The sequence below is a fragment of the Ricinus communis genome, chromosome 5 (assembly GCF_019578655.1).
Source record: "Ricinus communis isolate WT05 ecotype wild-type chromosome 5, ASM1957865v1, whole genome shotgun sequence".
NCBI classification, from domain to species: Eukaryota; Viridiplantae; Streptophyta; class Magnoliopsida; order Malpighiales; family Euphorbiaceae; genus Ricinus; species Ricinus communis.
This window is the reverse complement of record NC_063260.1, coordinates 9,360,263-9,379,370: the sequence shown is the minus strand read 5'-3', so window position 1 is coordinate 9,379,370 and position 19,108 is coordinate 9,360,263. Positions and strand designations below refer to the sequence as shown.

General features: G+C 29.3%; 1 protein-coding gene across 1 annotated transcript; it reads right to left on the bottom strand.

Moving 5' to 3' along the window:
• Window positions 1-15,306: 15,306 nt before the first annotated feature.
• On the bottom strand, window positions 15,307-16,940 carry LOC8289047 (phenolic glucoside malonyltransferase 1). The gene has a single exon (XM_025158864.2). The coding sequence runs from the start codon at window positions 16,916-16,918 to the stop codon at window positions 15,485-15,487; it is 1,434 nt and encodes a 477-aa protein (XP_025014632.1). The 5' UTR covers window positions 16,919-16,940; the 3' UTR covers window positions 15,307-15,484.
• Window positions 16,941-19,108: the final 2,168 nt, after the last annotated feature.

Here is a 19,108-nt window from a genome sequence, read left to right as displayed (position 1 = left end):
TGATGTAACTCATCAGGTGGCATGTTCTACGAAAGGCACATTCCCAAATCGCAATCATCACATTTAATAAATATCATTGTCTAATGAAATCATTCAACACATATTGAAATAAAGATTAAAAATTTAGGATAAAACAACGTGCAACTATTTATATTGCGATATTAATCATCATATTACGCATAAATTTCTAAAATAGCATATTAAATTCAGACTTAGCAATAGTGCAACGATTAAGTGACTTTAACTCACAGAATTTGGAAGACCTCCTAGCTCTGCTCCGGTGCCTCAGTTGGAGTGAGCCGAACAGACAGATCATCTAATCACGGAAAATAATTTATCAAAATGCTGAAACAATCGATCATTCATCCTAGGTCTAGACTTTTAGGACTGACTGTCTAAGAATCCCGATTCGGATAAATTCTACCGAAAATTAGGCAGAATCTCCCCTACAACACGGACATTTACCCCCCGTAAAATGGGTCCAAGACCTGCCAGAAAAACACTTCAAACAATCCAACAATCCAAACAACGGGAGTCGGGTCCCCAAACTTTACTATTTTTCCCTACTCCGCCACACAGCATAAAAACACGACTATGGCAGGCAGTCCGACAAACAATTATTTTTAACTCACAAATATCATCAAATACTCAATACAATCAATAGACACACAAATTAAATAAAAGAATTTCAAAATTAACGGGCCAGAGAAAATTACCGAGACGCTCGGTCGACTCGCCTCTGGCTGCTGGAGTCCGATCGACGATCCGAACACACCATCGGGCTCGAAATGATGCGCTGAAGACGATCCCTGCTTCTGATTTTCCGATCTGACACCCGATTCGGATGATCTCGGCCGTCGATTCGCAAACGAAGCCCGATCACCACGAAACCGGTGCCATTGCGAAGCTTGAGCTAAGGAGAGTCGGGATATGCCCTCCGATCGTCCATAGCTCGCCGGAGCTCGCCAGAAATGACCAAAAACCTCGGCTACCTCCATTTTCTCTCTCCACCGTGAACCTGCGTTTTCGGCCACCATTGTCGACACCGCCGCCGCCAAAATAAAGCCAAGGCTAAAAGAAGTCCATCGCTACCAAGATCAACGGCTATCATGCATCGGAAACGCACGACAATGGCAAGAAGTCTCTACGGCTACATCTCCTCGCATACGCTATAAATCGCCCTTTTGCTATATGCACTTGCACTCACAGCCAATTGCCTTGACGTCGACATGGCCATACCACCACCGACGACGAAACCGGCTCGCTTGCGCCCCTCTCTCTCTCAACATACAGAACAAGAAAAATAAACTTGCTCCCACTGATTTTCATATATATGCACCGATCAACGATGTTTTCTTGAAATCCAAAAGAAGTAATGGTATCATTAACTTAATATACCATTGACGGGAAGCTTGTTTAAGTCCGTATATTTATTTGTTTAGTTTACACACCATACGATCCTTTTTCTTAATTGAAAAACCCTCAGGATGATCCATATAAACTTCTTCTTCCAAATTTCCATTAAGAAAAACGGTTTTGAAATCCATTTGATGTAGCTATAAATCATAATGAGCCACTAAACCCATAATAATTCTAAGAGAATCTTTTTTAGGCACTGGTGAAAAAGTCTCTTTGTAATCAATGCCACTTTTCTGAGTAAAACCTTTGGCAACAAGTCTCGCTTTGTGTCTTTCGATATTGCCTTTCGAATCACGTTTGGTTTTGAAAACCCATTTGCATCCATTCTTTTTACATCCTTCAGGCAATTCGACAAGGTCTCAGACTTGATTTTGATCCATAGATTTTAACTCTTCTTCCATAACATTAATCCATTTAATTGAATCATCACAATTCATGGCTTCTAAAAATGAACCTGGATCATTATTAATTCCTAAGTCCATTTCTTACTCTTGTAGATAAACTACATAGTCATCAGAAATAGCAGATCTCCTTTCTCTTTGAGACCTTCTTACTATTACTTCTTGTTGTTCATTTACTATGGTTTCATTATTGACATTTTCATCATGAAGCATTTGATAATTTATTTGTTGTTCTTGAATGTTATTGGGATAAGTAATAACATTAGGAACAACAATTGTAGAAGTTTTGGGTATAGGAACTTCCACCCTAACTTCTTGAATACTAACATCATGTATTCTTTCGCTCCCACTAAATTCACCATTTTCAATGAATCTTGCATTTCCATATTCAACAATTCTTGTACTATGATTAGGACAATAAAATCTATACCCTTTAAACTTTTCTGGATAACCAATAAAATAACCACTGGTTATTTTTAAATCCAATTTCTTTTCATGTGGATTGTAAATTCTTACTTATGTTGGGCAACCCCAAACATGTAAATGTCTCAAACTAGGTTTTTTTCCTATCCATAGTTCAAAAGGTGTACTTGGAACTGCCTTACTAGGAACCCTGTTTAGCAAATACATAGCAGCTCTTAATACATACATCCACAATGACAAGGATAAAGAAGAATGACTCATCATACTCCTAACCATTTCCATTAAAGTACGATTACGCATTTCTGCAACACCATTTTGTTGTGGTGTTCCTGGCATTGTGTATTGAGCATAAATACCGTGTCTTTCAAGAAATTTGGCCAATGGACCTGGACATTGTCCAGATTCATCATATTTTCCATAATATCACCACCTCTATCTGACCTTATGATTTTTACCTTTTTATCTAATTTCCTCTCAACCTCTTTAATATAAATCTCAAGTAAATTGATTGATTGAGATTTGTCATGCAATAGATAAATACGACCACAACGAGAAAAATCATCGGTAAAGGTAATAAAATATTTTTCTCCACCAAAAGTTGGAGCATTAAAAGGACCACAAATATCAGTGTGTATAATTTCAAGAAGCTGTGTGCTTCTTGTAGCTCCTTTCTTAGTATGTTTTGTTTGTTTTCCTTTAATACAATCAATACACACTTCAAGATCCGTAAAGTCCAAACTTGAAAGTATTTCATTCCTTACTAATCTTTGTATCCTTTCTTTGGATATATGACCCAAAAGTTTATACCACAAGTAATCAGAACTTTCATTGACTAAACTACGTTTAGTACCAACATTATGATGCAAGGTCATTAATGTCTCAATAAAAGAATTATCAAGTTTAAGCTTGTAGAGACCATCACATAACAATCCAGAACCAATAATATTATTATTCTTAAATAAAGTTAAAGATCCAGAACCAAACTTAAAATAAAATCCCGCTACATCAAGCTTCGATAAAGAAACTAAGTTGCGAGAAAATGTGGGTACATAAAGAGTTTGAAATAAATCCAAATAATTTTCTTTATCTAAAATTAAACGATAAGTGCCAATTCCTTCAATAGAAGCTTTCTTTCAATTCTCCATGAAGACAAAACTTTCATTTGGTCTTATGGTTTGGATCGTAAGGAATCCCTGCATCGTATTAGAAAGATGGATAGTGGAAACGGAATGAATCCACCAAGTATTATGTGGAGCTTCAATAAAATTTAATTTCAAAACATACTAAAGCATAATGCTTACCTTTCTTTTCGAACCAAGCTTTACGTTTCAGGCAATCCTTCTTTAAGTGCCCGATTCTATCACAGAAGTGACACTTAACACTCCCATGTTCCTTCTTATGAGCACCTTTAGAAGATTCATTCAGGTTGTGTAAACCTTTCTTCTTACTCTTTCCACCTTTTTTTTTGCCACTCTTTCCAGCTTCTTGATGACTTAAGAGATGAACTGAATGAGCTCTTTGATTCTTTAATCGTATCTCCTCTTGAACAAGCATACTGGTCAATTCATTTATATTCCATTTATCCTTTAAGGTATTATAGTTCATTTGGAATGGACCATATTATTCAGAAGGCAAGGAGTTCAGTATGAACTGTACTAGAAAATACTCATCCATATTCATTCCTAAAGTCTTTAATTTTGCCGCTAAGGTAGTTATTTCAAGAACATGCTCATGCATGGCACGTGAACTATCATATTTCATGTTGGTCAAATTACTCATCAATGTGCGAGCAAGTGACTTATCAGCTATTTGAGAACGTTCCTCAATCAGCTTTTTAAATTTCTTTGCACTGTCAGTTTTAGGAATTGTACTCTTTAAGTTGTTTGCAACAGTCATTCGCATGAACATTAAGCTTAATCTGTTCGATCTTTCCTAAGCTTTATATAAATCTTTTTCTTCATTGCTACTTTATCAGTAATAGTAGCCGGTTTCTCAATTTGAAGTGCCAAATCAAGATCCAGAACACCTAAATGAAACTGAACTTGTTCGCACCAATCAGAAAAGTTCAAACCATTAAATAACAGAACAGATGAAGCATGCAAATGAAGAGAAACAAGTACAAATACTGCAAATAAAAATAACATAGAATACTCATACATTAATGCTTTGATTCATAATATTTATTCTATAAATTCAAATATAAACATAAATATATCAAAGTTCTCCTTTAGGTGATAATAAGATATACTTATGTAAATAATTATAGGTAATTATATATGCATAACTAAATTTATTTTTTCTATCTTTGGATTTGTAAAAAATAAAATTAGTATAACATACTAATCACCATGATTATATTTATCAATTATAAAATAATTAATCAACCTTTGGGTTGATCCCTAAATATCTTATAATGATAAACTTCAATTTACCCATAAATACATAAAAATCGTAATGTTATTTAAACATAAAATTTATGAGTAATTGAAAATTATAATCTATAATTTGAAATTTATTTACTTTAAAAATTTGGCCATATTGGTGACAAGCAAATCGTTCTTAAAATAAATTTCAAAAGTCTATAATAATATATTATTTTTATTAAATATTTAACTTAATTTCAATTAAGCATCAACTACTGATATATATATATGTACCAAGAATTAAGGATGAATCTGGATTAAAAGTTTTTTATTAGAATGTAACTGTAAATTATTTCGGACTTAATTAGAAGAAAAATAATTTTACGTGCAATCTGATAGTTAACAAAACTTTATGGGTCACAATGGACCTTGATCAAAAATACAGTTTTTGTTACAGTAGTGTGTGTCACCAAATTTACACAAAATTAGTAAAAAAACTTACATCAATAAATCTTAAACTTAATCCAAATCTTGCATGCATCTATAACAACAATAAATTCAACAAAATTATAGAAAAAAAAAATTTTTAAACCATGCTCTGATACCATATATAAACACATAATAGCCTATTGATCTAGAACTTCATGTTCTTCACCATTAAATAAAAGGAAGAAAATATGCCTTGCTTCATATTTAATAGAGTGTGATTTCTCTCCCTTTTCCCCTTATCTTATTGATGGATACTCCAATCTTTAGTTTTTGTATTAGTTATAATTGTTGATAATAATGGATAGAGAGAGGACCAACTCTTATTTATAGACTAATGGTTTCTTTCCATCAAAGTACCAATAGTTACAACCTTTCATGTTATAACTTTTACCAATAGTCATAATTATTCAATTCACAACATTTCATTAACCAATAGAATTTAATCACTAATATCTTATTATAATTATATGAGTAATTAATTTTTTACAATTAATTTCTTAATTTATTTCCTTTTGGTACCATATTATTATTTTTGTTTTAATTGATGATATTTAATGGAGACTGCCTAAAGGTAAATTTTTATGCGAGTTAAGAACTCGCCAATACTTAACAATCCACCTAGATCACTGACATACTCAATAAGCGGATCACCATTCTACATAGCCATAAAGCAATATTCACTAATATTCAGAATCCATGTTCCTTCTAATCTTTAGGACCACTCCGGACATAGAAATAACTAGTAATTCTACTATATATACCCACTTAAAACACCAATAAAAAGCTAATATTAATACAACCTTCAAAACACTATTCTTTAAGCCCTTACTTAAAATGAATCACGCTATTGCTACGTTACACTCTTGATGACATTAGTACTTATTAGGATTTCGTTGATTTTAGTTGATGTAACATGTGGAAGTCCATATAAGCATGACATTAATTAACACATCATCAAAAAATTATTAAAATTTCAATAGGTATCATTAGTTGAAATATAAATAATACGTGAGGTACTAAAAAGAAATAAATTGAAGAATTAATACCATTTGAACATAAGTGGAAAGTTTCCGATATTAATGAAATAATTTATCATACATCACGTGGTCGATGAATGGAATACTGATATGGACGTTTATCATTTATGTCATGAAAAAGTAAACAAATTCCTAATTAGTATTGTGGTTTATGTTATAATTTTATACTAAAAAGAATTAAAGCATTAATACTAATGAAAAACATATACTAGAACTCATAGGTTTGTTTAGCCTATGTTTAACTCAAAAGCTAAATAACACATAATTTATTAATATAGGCTAGTTTTATGTATTTTTCTCGAATTTAGAAAAATGTATTGAAAAGACTAAAAATGATAAAATATATATTAAAAGTTTAATTGCTAAAAATTTATATATTTTGATTTATTATTAAATCTAGCATGTACAATCTAAATTTTTAATTTTAGCATTAAACTTTAATATTGATTTCGATTTTAACCTCTAATGAAATTATCAACAAAATTTATTGAAGTGACGTAAATTCCAACAACAACATAAAAAGGAAGAATTGAGTCAGCACTCTCACTATTAAAATATTATCGTTTAAACACATAAAATTAATAAACTCTAAATTTAAGAAAAAAATTATGTACTTAAATGATGATATTTTAGTAATGGAACGAATCAACAGCTCTGAAATTGACTCAATTTTTTTTTTTTGTTGTTGGAGTTCATGCTAAGCTAGTAAATTTAACAAATAATTTTATTAAATGTTAAAATTAAAATTAATATTAAAATATAGAGTTGAAATTGAAAATTGAAAATTATTTACTAAATTTAATAATAAGTATAAAGTCTATTTTTGTTTTTTGAAAATTAAGCTTATATAAAAACGAGGCTGCTATATCTACCGTCGTAATGTAACTAATTTATTTTTATCAAACCATGTGGAATGACAATAAACCACTTGGCCATGGCCCATGTTTGATTCGGAGCATTAAATCAGTTATCTAACACCTGATTTGGCATTTTTCAATTTTTATCATTTTAGTGTTTAATCATTTCCTTTTATTTAATTGATTTTCTGAATTTTCAAAATATAATACATTTAGGTATTTCTAGCCGATCTAGACTTATTGTAATAATAAATAATATTTTTATATATATGCTAAAATTAATTTAGAGCATATTAAGTAAAATCCTTGCAAGTAATAAAATATTACTTTATAAATTTTAATATAATTATATATTTAAAATTCGAATTCAAGACTTTATTTAAATTAAAAAAAAATCTTTATATCTCATTTGTACTTTTATGAACTAGCCACATCATATAATATTAAAAAAACACGAAAATGCTTTTATCTTTATTTTATTATTTTTATTTTTATGTTTATTAATTTTATTATTTTTTCTTTCTTATTTGGCATCCATTTCTTATATCTTCATAAAATGCAATAATCTATAGATTCATTTCTGAAATCAATAAATTTGATAATTATTGTTTTTAAATAGTTCATAAAAGACTCGTCCAATTTTGAAATAGAAAAACATTAATCTTTCAACATTCAATGTCAACTCATCATAAAGATATCCTTCATGAATTTTTTTTTTTATTTACATAAATTTTAAACTGCACATATGGATTGCATATGTAGCACCCGCAATAATAATAATAATAATAATAATAATAATAATAATAATTTATTTTTATTCTTCTTCTTCTTACTATTATTATTATTATTATTATTATTATTATTATAATTATTATTATTATAGTAAAATTAGAAGTCTTAAAATTTAATATATGTGATTAAAATAAAAAAATTATTTTAAAAAGAATATTTTAAACTAGATTATTATTGAGCATCTTATTTTCAAAAGGATTTTTAAGTGCAAGATAAAAATAAAAAAGATCTATTAATTAAATCTAATTAGTTTAATTTTTAAATAATTAATTAGGTGAATTATATAAGGGGTAAACTATTTTTCATAAATGTCACTCAAGTTTTTTCTCCATATGAGTATATGAATTAAATATTATATTTGGAAGTTATATAAATATTCTTATAAAAAACTTTATCATGGAAAATGATAAAATTTTAATTAGCAAAATGGTATGGATTTAATTGAAAAAGGGTTACTAAATTGATTAATTAAGTTAATAAAGTATTATGATTAAATTGATATTTAATTATAAAAAAGGGGCTAAAAGAGAAATGGATTTAAAATGGGATTTAAATTAGAATTTTCATTACATATTTATTTTTATAAATAAATATGTTGGTAGGGGCATAATAGTAGTATCAAAATCAAAAGAAAGGATAAATAAGTAACTATATATTTTTTATAATTTTGATTTGGCTCAAAAGTAGTAGCTAAGGGCCTAATTGAAGGAATAATTTTAAGCTTAAGGATTTAGCGGATAATTTCAGGGGGTTATGGTTATTCAAAGAAAAATAGAAGGACTAAAGGCTATTATATGAAAAAGAAAAAGAAGAAATAAAGGACGAAGAAGAAGAAGAAGGAGGAGGGGGGGAGCTGGTTTGAGCAGCGGGGAAGCTGGTCGGTGATGGTGCAGAAGCCAGTAAGTGCAGCAGCAGCGACTACAGCAGGAAACGGCAAGGTAAAAACCAAAAGCTCCTAGGCACTGTTCATGGTGTTTCTAGAAACCTTTAGCGGCGATCTTGGTCGTAAAAGAACCAGTAGCAGTTGGGCTACCATTTTCACCCAGCTTCGCTCTGTGTGGCTACCAGAATAAAGATATTCAACGAGAGGAAGGTTATAGGACAGCTCAGGTTTTTGAGGTTTTACGGCCAATGCCATCGTGCTTCAGGTGATCAAAGGATATAATTGGGACCTACTCTTCATGAATTTTCCGATGACACTAATTTCGCAGATCGGATTCTGTTAGAAAATCAACAATTGGAAATTGTCGGTGAGACTTTGGAATAATCGAAGACCAAATCGGAGAATCAGATGCTAGAATCATCATCTATGTTTCGTTTCGAGTTTGTAGGCGCACTTGGATTGTCGATCGGATTCCAGCGGCCGGAGGCGAGTCAACCGATATAGCATCGTTTGGGATTTGTGCGCTTAGATAATAGTCCAAAGAAAATTAGCAAAAAATTTTAGTGAAGGTATAATTGGCCAGTCCCACATACCAGGTGAGTGGATAAATGTATAATATTGTAGTTTTCTTTAATATATATATATACACATATTTTATATAATAAATGCTCTATCTTATGATTTTTTTTTAAAATAAAAAAAACTCAAAGTGTGATTAAACCTCTAAGTTTTAAAATAGTTAAATTACCTCTCTAAAATTTGAAAAATAAATAATTACACTTTTATGACATGAGATCGGATTAGTTTTACATCTTAAAAGAGACCATTTTAACTATCTCCATCTTATTTTCTTGCATATGAGGAAGTATTAGCTCCTCCTTCACTTTGACAAAGAAAAATCAACCATTATTATTAGTTTAAAATGAGTTAATTCTAATAATATTATTTTTTTTCTTGGACTTTACGATATAATAATTTAAAATTTTAAGGGTATAATTGCACCTTGATTAAAATTTTAGGATCTTATTCATATCTTCTTGTATTATTTTATCTTTACATCAATTATTTATAGAGAAAAGGTGTATTTCTGTCATTAACATTTAAACCGAGGAGCTGATTAATTCTTCTTTATTTTTTATAATAAATAACAAAAAATTATGTTTTTTATATCATCTATATCATCTTAGCATCTCATTAGATAAAAAGAATTAACCATCGTTAATCAAGATGATGCCGCATGTATCCTCTCTCTCTCCTTAGTTTTTTATACTCTTATTATTCTTCCTCCTTTTCTTTTTCTTTTTCTTCTTCTTCTTTCTTCTTTCATTTTCTTTTGTTTACAAAGTTTTTGAGCGTGAAGATATTGATTTGATATGTAGAAATATAAAGAATGAATATAAAAAAAAAGCGAGAGAAAGTACAAATTGAATTGTTGGCCAAAGTGCAATTAAATGAGTAAAACCTATAAGTGGTACTATAAATATAAATATGGCTATTGTATTCATTTAGTATCTCAACTTAATAATTACAAATAATAGTGCCCAATCGACCAATAATGAATCAAATTACATTTATTGGTCATTATATAATGATATGGCAGCCAAATTCTTATGGACTACCATACCACTTCTTTTTTTAATACAACTAATTTTAATTAGATGTTGAATATTTTTTAAACTCTTCTATTTTGAATTCATACCTTGCAGTTGTATTTGAAGGATTATGATTTTTAGGTATACTAAAATTAATTATATACGGGTCAGTAATAACATGAAAATTAGAGAAAGAATCTGATTACTGCATCAACACAAAATGGCCGAAAAACATAAGGTATCATTTTTTATAATTATTGAACCGAAGTATCAAATAGATTTAATTGACATAATTATATTATCATTTATACTTTTTCTTGGCAATTAAACTCTTAAATATTAAAGTAGCACAATTACACCTCTAAAATTTAAAAAACAAATAATTACACCTTTTTGGCGCGAGACCCAATTAGTGTTCTGTCCTAAAAGAAACGCTTTAACTCTTTCCACCTTAGTTGTTTTTTTGGTATGCGAGGAAGTATTAGCTCTTCCTGCACTTTTGGCAAAGAAAAATCAACAACCATAATGTTAGTTAGAAAACGAATTAACTCTAACAGTTATTTTGTATTTTTATATAAATTAAACATTTCATATAATACGTGATTTTATTTTAATTTTAAATATTTAAATTTTATAATATAATTAACTAAATAATTATTAATTATGATAACTTCTTATTGTTATAAGATATAAATTAATATTATATAAATTTTATCAAATATTAAATACAATAACTTGATAACTATTAAGTCATATTGATATCATCTAATGTTTTTACAACTAACCCACTATTAAAATGAATAACTCATTATCTCAGTATTTTCATCAGGTGAAGATACCAAATCAAGTCAAATATTAAATTATTATGTTTATTAGAAACTAAAATTAATTTATAAAATTTTATTCTAATTTTATAAAAAAATAGTTTTGTACGAGTGGATAATATTTTTTAATTTAGAATTTTCATTAATATGAGTAAATTACATTAAAGTTAAATAGTTTTACTTTAATTCAATAGAAATCTATTTTTATCTAATTTGATATTTAATATAAAGTTTAAGGACCAAATTAAAATTTTCCTATTGAATAAGTCCTTTGATTATATTAAATTGACCATTTTTACCAAGTGCTAGATAAATTGATCAAAAAATCAAAACTTAAGCTAATTATACATTGATTTCATGTTCAAAGGACATTAGCCAATGATAAATAGATATTCATCATGTTCTAATTACATTAATTTATTCATTATTCTTTTTCAAATTTTTTTCCTAATATCGGGTTTAAATTCAAAAAACTTATGTGATTATAAGACTCTAAGCCAAAACTTATTAGTATTTATTTATAGCATCTTGTACCTTTAGTTACTATCAAAGGTAAATGTTTAATTTTGACAATGAGATTGTTATAAATCATTTAGTTGGTGGGACATATAAAATAATTATTTTATTTTATTATCTATTTAAATTAATAAAAATTTATGAACTATATTAACCGGACTACTTTAACTAAGTAGAGTCTATAGATTTTATGAATCTAATTTTTTCTATTACGGTTAAGTATTAAAAATATGTTTATATTTATTTAGATTAAGATTAAATAATTTTTTATTTTTTTATTTAAATTAAAGTTAAAGAATTATTTATTTTACTTTTAATAAGTAAAAAAGGTATTCTACTTTTCTTTAAAAAGATTAAAAATATACTAATTAATAAAAGCACCACCACATCTGATCTTCTTTACGACTTAAAACAAAAACAAACAAACAAACATATTTTTGGTAAATGTCATTAATTTTCTATTAAAACTACTATTGCTTGGACCATGATCATCGTCTTCTCCACCATGATGATCACCAATAATTTATTTTCTTTCTTCCTTTTATGTTTTGTTTATAAAATTTATTAATATTTATTAAAGACAAATTATCTCATTTATGATAGCTACCATCAACTTTTCTTCTTTTTTTATTCTTTTAATAAAATTCAATAATACCTAGTAAACACAATAAATAAATAAACAAACTTAGTCATTCATCATCACTCAACTATCATGATCATAACCACCACCATCTCCGCCAATAACCACCACGACCTCCACCATGACAACTATCACAGCCGCTGTAAAATATATACATAACAGAAATTAATCATACTTACTATTTTATAATAATAATTCTACTATAATAAAGAATTTGTTACTGTATATTAGGGTCTATTTGGTTCGACTGATAAATATAGTTAGTAACTGTTGGCTGATAGTTGATGGCTAATAAATTAAAGCGTCTAATAAATTTTATTAGCGGTTGCTATTAGTATGTTAAATGACCATTGAAGATATAATCTATCGTTAAATATAATTTATTTTATTATTTATATTTAATAATACAAATTAATAAAAATAATTTATAATAATTAAAAATATTAATCTTTTTAGCTTAATTGTATTTATTATTAAAAATATTTCTAAAATTATTTTAAAAGTAGTAATTTAAATTTAAATTCTATTTTTTAATTTCAAATACCATAATTATAAATATTATAATTATTTAACTATTAAAAATAATTTTAAAATACTAATTATTTATTATAAAATATAAAAATTTAATTATATGAGACGAACTTAAAGTAAATTATTATTAAAGCATGTTTGGTTCGGCTGATCAATAGAGCTGATAGCTAGTGGCTGAAAGCTGGTAGCTAACAGCTGATAAATTAAATCGTTTGATAAATTTTATTAGCAGTTGTTGTTAACATGTTAAATGACCATTGAGGGTAAAAATGACATTTAGGCGGGTATTTTTGGATATCCAATCCGATCGAACTCTATTGGGATAAATTTGGGCAGTAATAAACGGATTTGGGATTTAAATGCACTACCCATGTCTGATTCGGGTTCATCCACGCGAATACCCATTATCCGAATCCGATTATGTAGACGGACACGGTTACAAAATACCCGAACCTGAACCTGCTACCCGTTTATCTAAACAGGTATCTTATAGGGTATCCGCTAATACCTTACCTTTATTAAATCCGTTAAGAATTTTTTTTTTATTTTGTTCCCTATAAATATTGAATCTTAGACCTTTTATAAAAAATAAAGTCATTCTACCATTAAGCCATTTAATGTTTCTTTTGTAGAAAACAGATATATATGTTTTATTTAGTCTTTATTTACAATATTATTTTAAATTTTATTGAATTTTATGCTTGGTGTGTATTAATATATTGAACATTTAATGTTGAATACTTAGACTTAATTAGTTTATATTTTGTAATTTTATAATTTTATAATTTTATTAATTTAAATTATTATAAACGGATTAGATAAATGGGTAGTCATTTAATTACTTGAATATTTATATAAATAAATTTTTAATAGGTAGGGTGCCCGCCATAAAATTTATCTAATAGTTATTTAATTTAAACGAATTTTAATCAGGTTCAGATAGTATACGGGTATTCCTATTAGGATTTCAGATGGATTCGGGCAATAAAGACAGCTTCTTAAGCGAATTTGGGACGGGTTCGGATCAATATAAGTCTAAATGGGTTTGGGTTCGGATAACATTAAACGGGCAGGTATCCTACCCGTTGCTATCACTATTTGATAGTATAATTTATCGTTAAATATATTATATATATTATATTCAATGATATAAATTAATAAAAATAATTTATAATAATTAAAAATATTATAATTATTTTTCTTTAGTTTAATAAATAAAAATATTTATAAAAATTATTTCAAAAGTAGAAATTTAAATTTTAAGTTTTACTAATAAAAATTTCTAATTGTATTAGCTCTATTTTTAGAGCTTTTTTTTTATTAGCTAATGGTGATTTGATTTATTTATTTATTTGGAGACTATTATTTTTATTAAAACTTATTAACAATAACTTACTTTAAATTGATCTCATATAATTAAATTTTAATATTTTAAAATAAATAATTATCATTTTAAAATTATTCTTAATAGTTATAATTTAAACTTATGATGTTTGAAATTAGAAATTTTTATTAGTAGAATCTAAATTTAAATTTTTACTTTTAAAATAATTTTTATAAATATTTTTAATAATAAATATAATTCAGCTAAAGAAAATTAACTATAATATTTTTTACTTATTATAAGTTATTTTTATTAATTTATATCATTAAATATAGTATAATAAAATAAAATATATTTAATGATAAATTATATTTTTAATGGTTATTTAACATACTAACAGTAATCGCTAATGAAATTCTATCAAACGGTTTAATCAGCCATTAGCTACCAGGTAGCAGTTGCATTGATCAGCTGAATCAAACAGGTCCTAAGTCTTTAGTAAATGCTTTAATATAACTATTTGATTGAGACTAAATCAGCTATCAACTGTTACTTTTTAAATTTCTATCAAATGCGTTATTATCAAATGCTTTAATATAGCTATTCAGTGAGAAAAAACTACTATTGACCAGACACTTTTTTAGTTTATTTATTCTATCAATAATTCAATTATTGTTTCTGTCACTTTTTTTTTTTTTTAACTAGTGGAATTTAACTACAAAAGCTTTTTTCTTTTTCAATATCCATTTTTTTACTATCAAATTCATTCCTCATTCTGAAGTTTCAATTTTCCTTTCTTTAAAATCAATAATCTAGGTGTTGATCTCTTCAAATGCAGTACGTCGAATTTGAGAAATACATTGATCTCTTAAATGGCAAGATGCTAGACGATCTTTTGGACGCCAGTGGCGATCAATGACAAACGGTTAAGTGAAGATGATGATGGCGGAGATTGGGTAGAGAAAAGGTATTATCAATTTTTTAATGGTGTGTTAAGAGTATAAAAGAAAAAAAGTAGAGAAAAGGTAAAGAAGACGATGGCGGAGATGGGGTAGTCGGTGGTCGTCATAGTATAGCAATAAAAAGGAAAAATGATGCTGGTGCGAGTGACCTATTTTACCTGATAACAGGTTAAGGGAAGTCACTTAATGTAGGTGACCAATTTAACAAGTTACTATTAGCTCATTTAAGAGTCAGGATTAAAAGTGACAGATCTAATGATTAAAAACACTGCATTCATATATAAATCACGTGAATCACATAAGGACTCTTTATTTATTAATTCCTTTACTTAATACAGACATGTTCAATCCCAAAAGAAGTAGTAGCTATATTCAGCAATCCATACAACATAGACAAAACAATCAAAGGATAAATGCATGTCACAGTCGACTCATGAGTTAACTTCTAGGCCGTGGGCAAAAAGGGAAGCAAAGGCCTCCATGTCATCCCTCAACAGAGATAACCCAATTTCAACTCCTCCATTTCCATATTTGCTATCGATCAATGAAATACCATTAACGTCCGAAATACCACAAATGTTCACCCAATTTATGCTCGCAACGTCCACCTTTTCAGGCGGTCCCCATCCGAAATCCTCCTCATAATACATAAACCGAGGCGATCCGACCAACGAAAGTTGTTGAACATCTGGCGCTATCTCTCTTAACCTTGCAAGACTCTCTTTTGCGTCTTGGAATATTCCATTTCTTAGCCCTTTTAAAAAATCATTTATCTTCTTTGCTACGACAGCAGCTCCGTTTTCTTGCATGAATTCTCCAGCTTCCAAGACAATTTCATAGCCGAAAATACAGTTTCCGAAATAGTTTTTTGGGATTGGAGGATCTAGGCGGTTTCTACAGTCCACTGCAACTGAGATGCCAACCTTTCTGTTGCTATCTCCTCCTCTTGTTTTCACCAGGCAGACCGCTACATAAGCGTACGCAAGCACAAATGTGGAGAAACGAAGTTCTTGATCAACCTTGAGCCCTGAAATTTCTCGCTGGTAGTGATGCAGTGCCTTTTCCCTGAGCTTCTCAATGTTTTCACGACTTAATCGAAAGGTAGCTCGAACTAAATCTGTTGGAACTTGTAGACGATCATTTGAGATCAATTTCAAGCTTCTTGGGATGGATTCTGAATCTAATGCAGTCACGTCCAGACATTCTTTATAGAATAAGGACTCAAATTCGTTCATAACGGTTCGATCAAGAAATGGGGTTTGTTCTGGCAATAGAGAGAAGCTTTCACCGTTCTTCATGTGTTTGGCCATAGAAGCCCATGCTTTAAGGAACATGGAAATGCTAACTCCATCAAGAGCTGCATGGTGTATGATGATGGCAATAGAAAATCCTTTGTCAGGAAATAATGTGATTTGCAAAGACATGATTGATGCCAACGTTTCTGACAAAAACAGTTCAGGTACAAAACCACGAGACTGAGAAACTTGATGGATTTCATCCCCAACCAGGCTATCAAAATCAGCATTAGACTCCGCAATTGTTACCGAAACAGTATCATTTGGAGCGTAGTAAATGATGGGCTTAGGAGAATCAGAGGGCCAGGTGAGTTGACCTGCAAGAAGAAGGAAGCTTAGGAGGGTTCTCGAGAGTGACTGTTTGAGGGTTGGAAGGATTTCTGAATGGAACAAAGTAGGGGTTAGTCCGCTGAACTTGTAGAAGTAGATGCGTCCAGCTGGAGGAAGAATGAGCAATAATGTGTCCAGAAAGGTGAGAGGAAGGGATAACTCGGTGGGTGAATCGGTCAAGTCATGGGCTGGAGCCACCTGACAGACCTCTAGTATTTTGACAGAATCGGTTGATGCCATTAGAGGGAAATATATTGACTGTGGTTTGCTTTTCTCTGAGCCTGCTTATTCTACTTATAAACTGATGAAGATTGCTTGACATGAACTCAATTGCACCACTGGATGGAATCAAATCTCGAAATAAAAATTGCCAAGTTTCTGTATCGAATTTGCAAAAGATATGGTACAACTAGTTTAAGGCACTGGGATGCGAGTCCAGTGCATATATATTACATTTTCTTTTAGAATTTCGATGCAGAACCCTTTAACCAAAGGAAGGATTGTTAATATAGATCAGTAAGCTCGTCACAGAAAAATTAGACGTAGAATAAAAGCATCCTGAAAGATTGGGATTTGTATGCATATCCACAAATTATCAGTACAAATCCGAATCAATCTTTGAGATTCACAACTCAGTGTTCATGTGTATCAAGAGGAGGAATTCTGCAGAAGATATTTCTTTTCTCTTTTCTTACCGTCAATTGCTGGCAATCTGCCATTGGGTTGTGATAGGTCCCAAGTTCCTCCAGTTGGTTTGTTAGATGGTTGGCTGGTGATTTTGGTGGGATTTCTTACCCACGGTCTCTTGTGTTTTACTGTTTTAGCGTAAATAGTAAAATTTGCCCAAAATCATATGTGTAGTTGATTTTGTACTAAAGATCAACTATTTATAACTATACTCAATCTTAATTCACTTAAATTTATATTTAAAAGCGATTGAAAATTGGTTGAATCATTTTGTAATTTCAAAAATTAAATAATCTTTTATAATTCTATTACTTCTAAAAAAATTAGGATATTATAAAAAATAATTGTTTTTAATAAGATTTTCATAATAGTAAAATGAATCGATATTCTACAAAGAATGACAATTTCTTTTTAATTTATCATATCAAATTATTTATGAAAACTTTATGATCTCACAAAAAAAAAAAAACTTTTGCACAAATTAATAATTATAAAAAATAATAAAATATTCATAGTTACGAAATGAATTGATGTCTTATGAAATATGATTATTTATATATATATATTTGCAAATTAAAATAATTTTTTATAATTTTTACTATTTATAAAATGTTGTAATATTATAAAAATATAATTGCTTTGCTTAAGTTAATAGTTTATAAAAAACATAGTAAGTATGTGAATATAATACATTTCTTTTAATTGGAGCCCGCCTATTTAATTTACCGTCTGGTACCCCAACATTGGAAAAGAGGAGATGGTGAAGAGCTTAAAGGACAGTTTAGTCCTTCATTATTTATGTAATACACGTGGGGTTAGTTGTTTAGTTAGATTCATTAGCCAATCGTCTAGATTGCCTTTCTTGTATGTATACAAACTTTCTTGTTCATCCTCATTTCATTATTATGGACTTGATTTTTGTTTTTCATCAACTTTCATGGTACGGGAGCAGATTTCTTTCCTGCCTTTTCTCATTTTTTGAACCAATTGCTTCTACTATATTCTATATGGAGGATGCTTCTGCAATTTGGAAGAAATTGAATCAACAGTTTTCTAAACCATATGACTCCAAGATCTCTCATTTACAACATCTTTTATGTACGATTGCACAAGGAACAAACATTGTTGATCAATACTTTTTTGAGCTGAATGGAGTGTGGGAAGAACTTTGAAACTACAGAACATTGTCACATTTCAGCTGTGGAAGTTGCAATAATGAGTGTTTCCAAAAGTATGCAGACTTACAGTAGAAGGATTATGTCTTTAGATTTTTGAATGGGTTGAATGAACCTTATCAAGGAACCAAGTCTCAGATCATTCGTATCAAGCCTTTCCTTACGTTGGAACAGGTTTACAGTATGGTTTTAAGAAAAGAATCATAAAGAAAATTGCATCTTAACTCAACAAATTTTATGGATTCTGCAGCTTTAGCAGTTAGGAAATCAAAGTATAATCCTAATTGGACTGTTCTCACTATGGGAAGATTGGTCATTTAGAGGAAAACTATTACAAGATTGTTGGACATCCAGGTCACTTCAAGTTTGATAGGCCTAAAGTTGGCCAAACAGGAAATTTAGCTAGACCTCAGAAACATGCCTATGTTGTGCAAACTCAAGACTCTATTGCTCAACCTAGTTCTTCTGTTGTTGGACCTTTAGGTCAAGGGCACAATCCTACTGAAGAGAACTTAATCTTAGATCAAGTTCAGCAAATCATAGCTTACTACAGTTCCTTCTTTTGATT

Excerpts from the sequence above, each read along its gene's own strand:
- LOC8289047 (XM_025158864.2), bottom strand. The coding sequence starts at position 16,918 with ATGGCATCAACCGATTCTGTCAAAATACTAGAGGTCTGTCAGGTGGCT.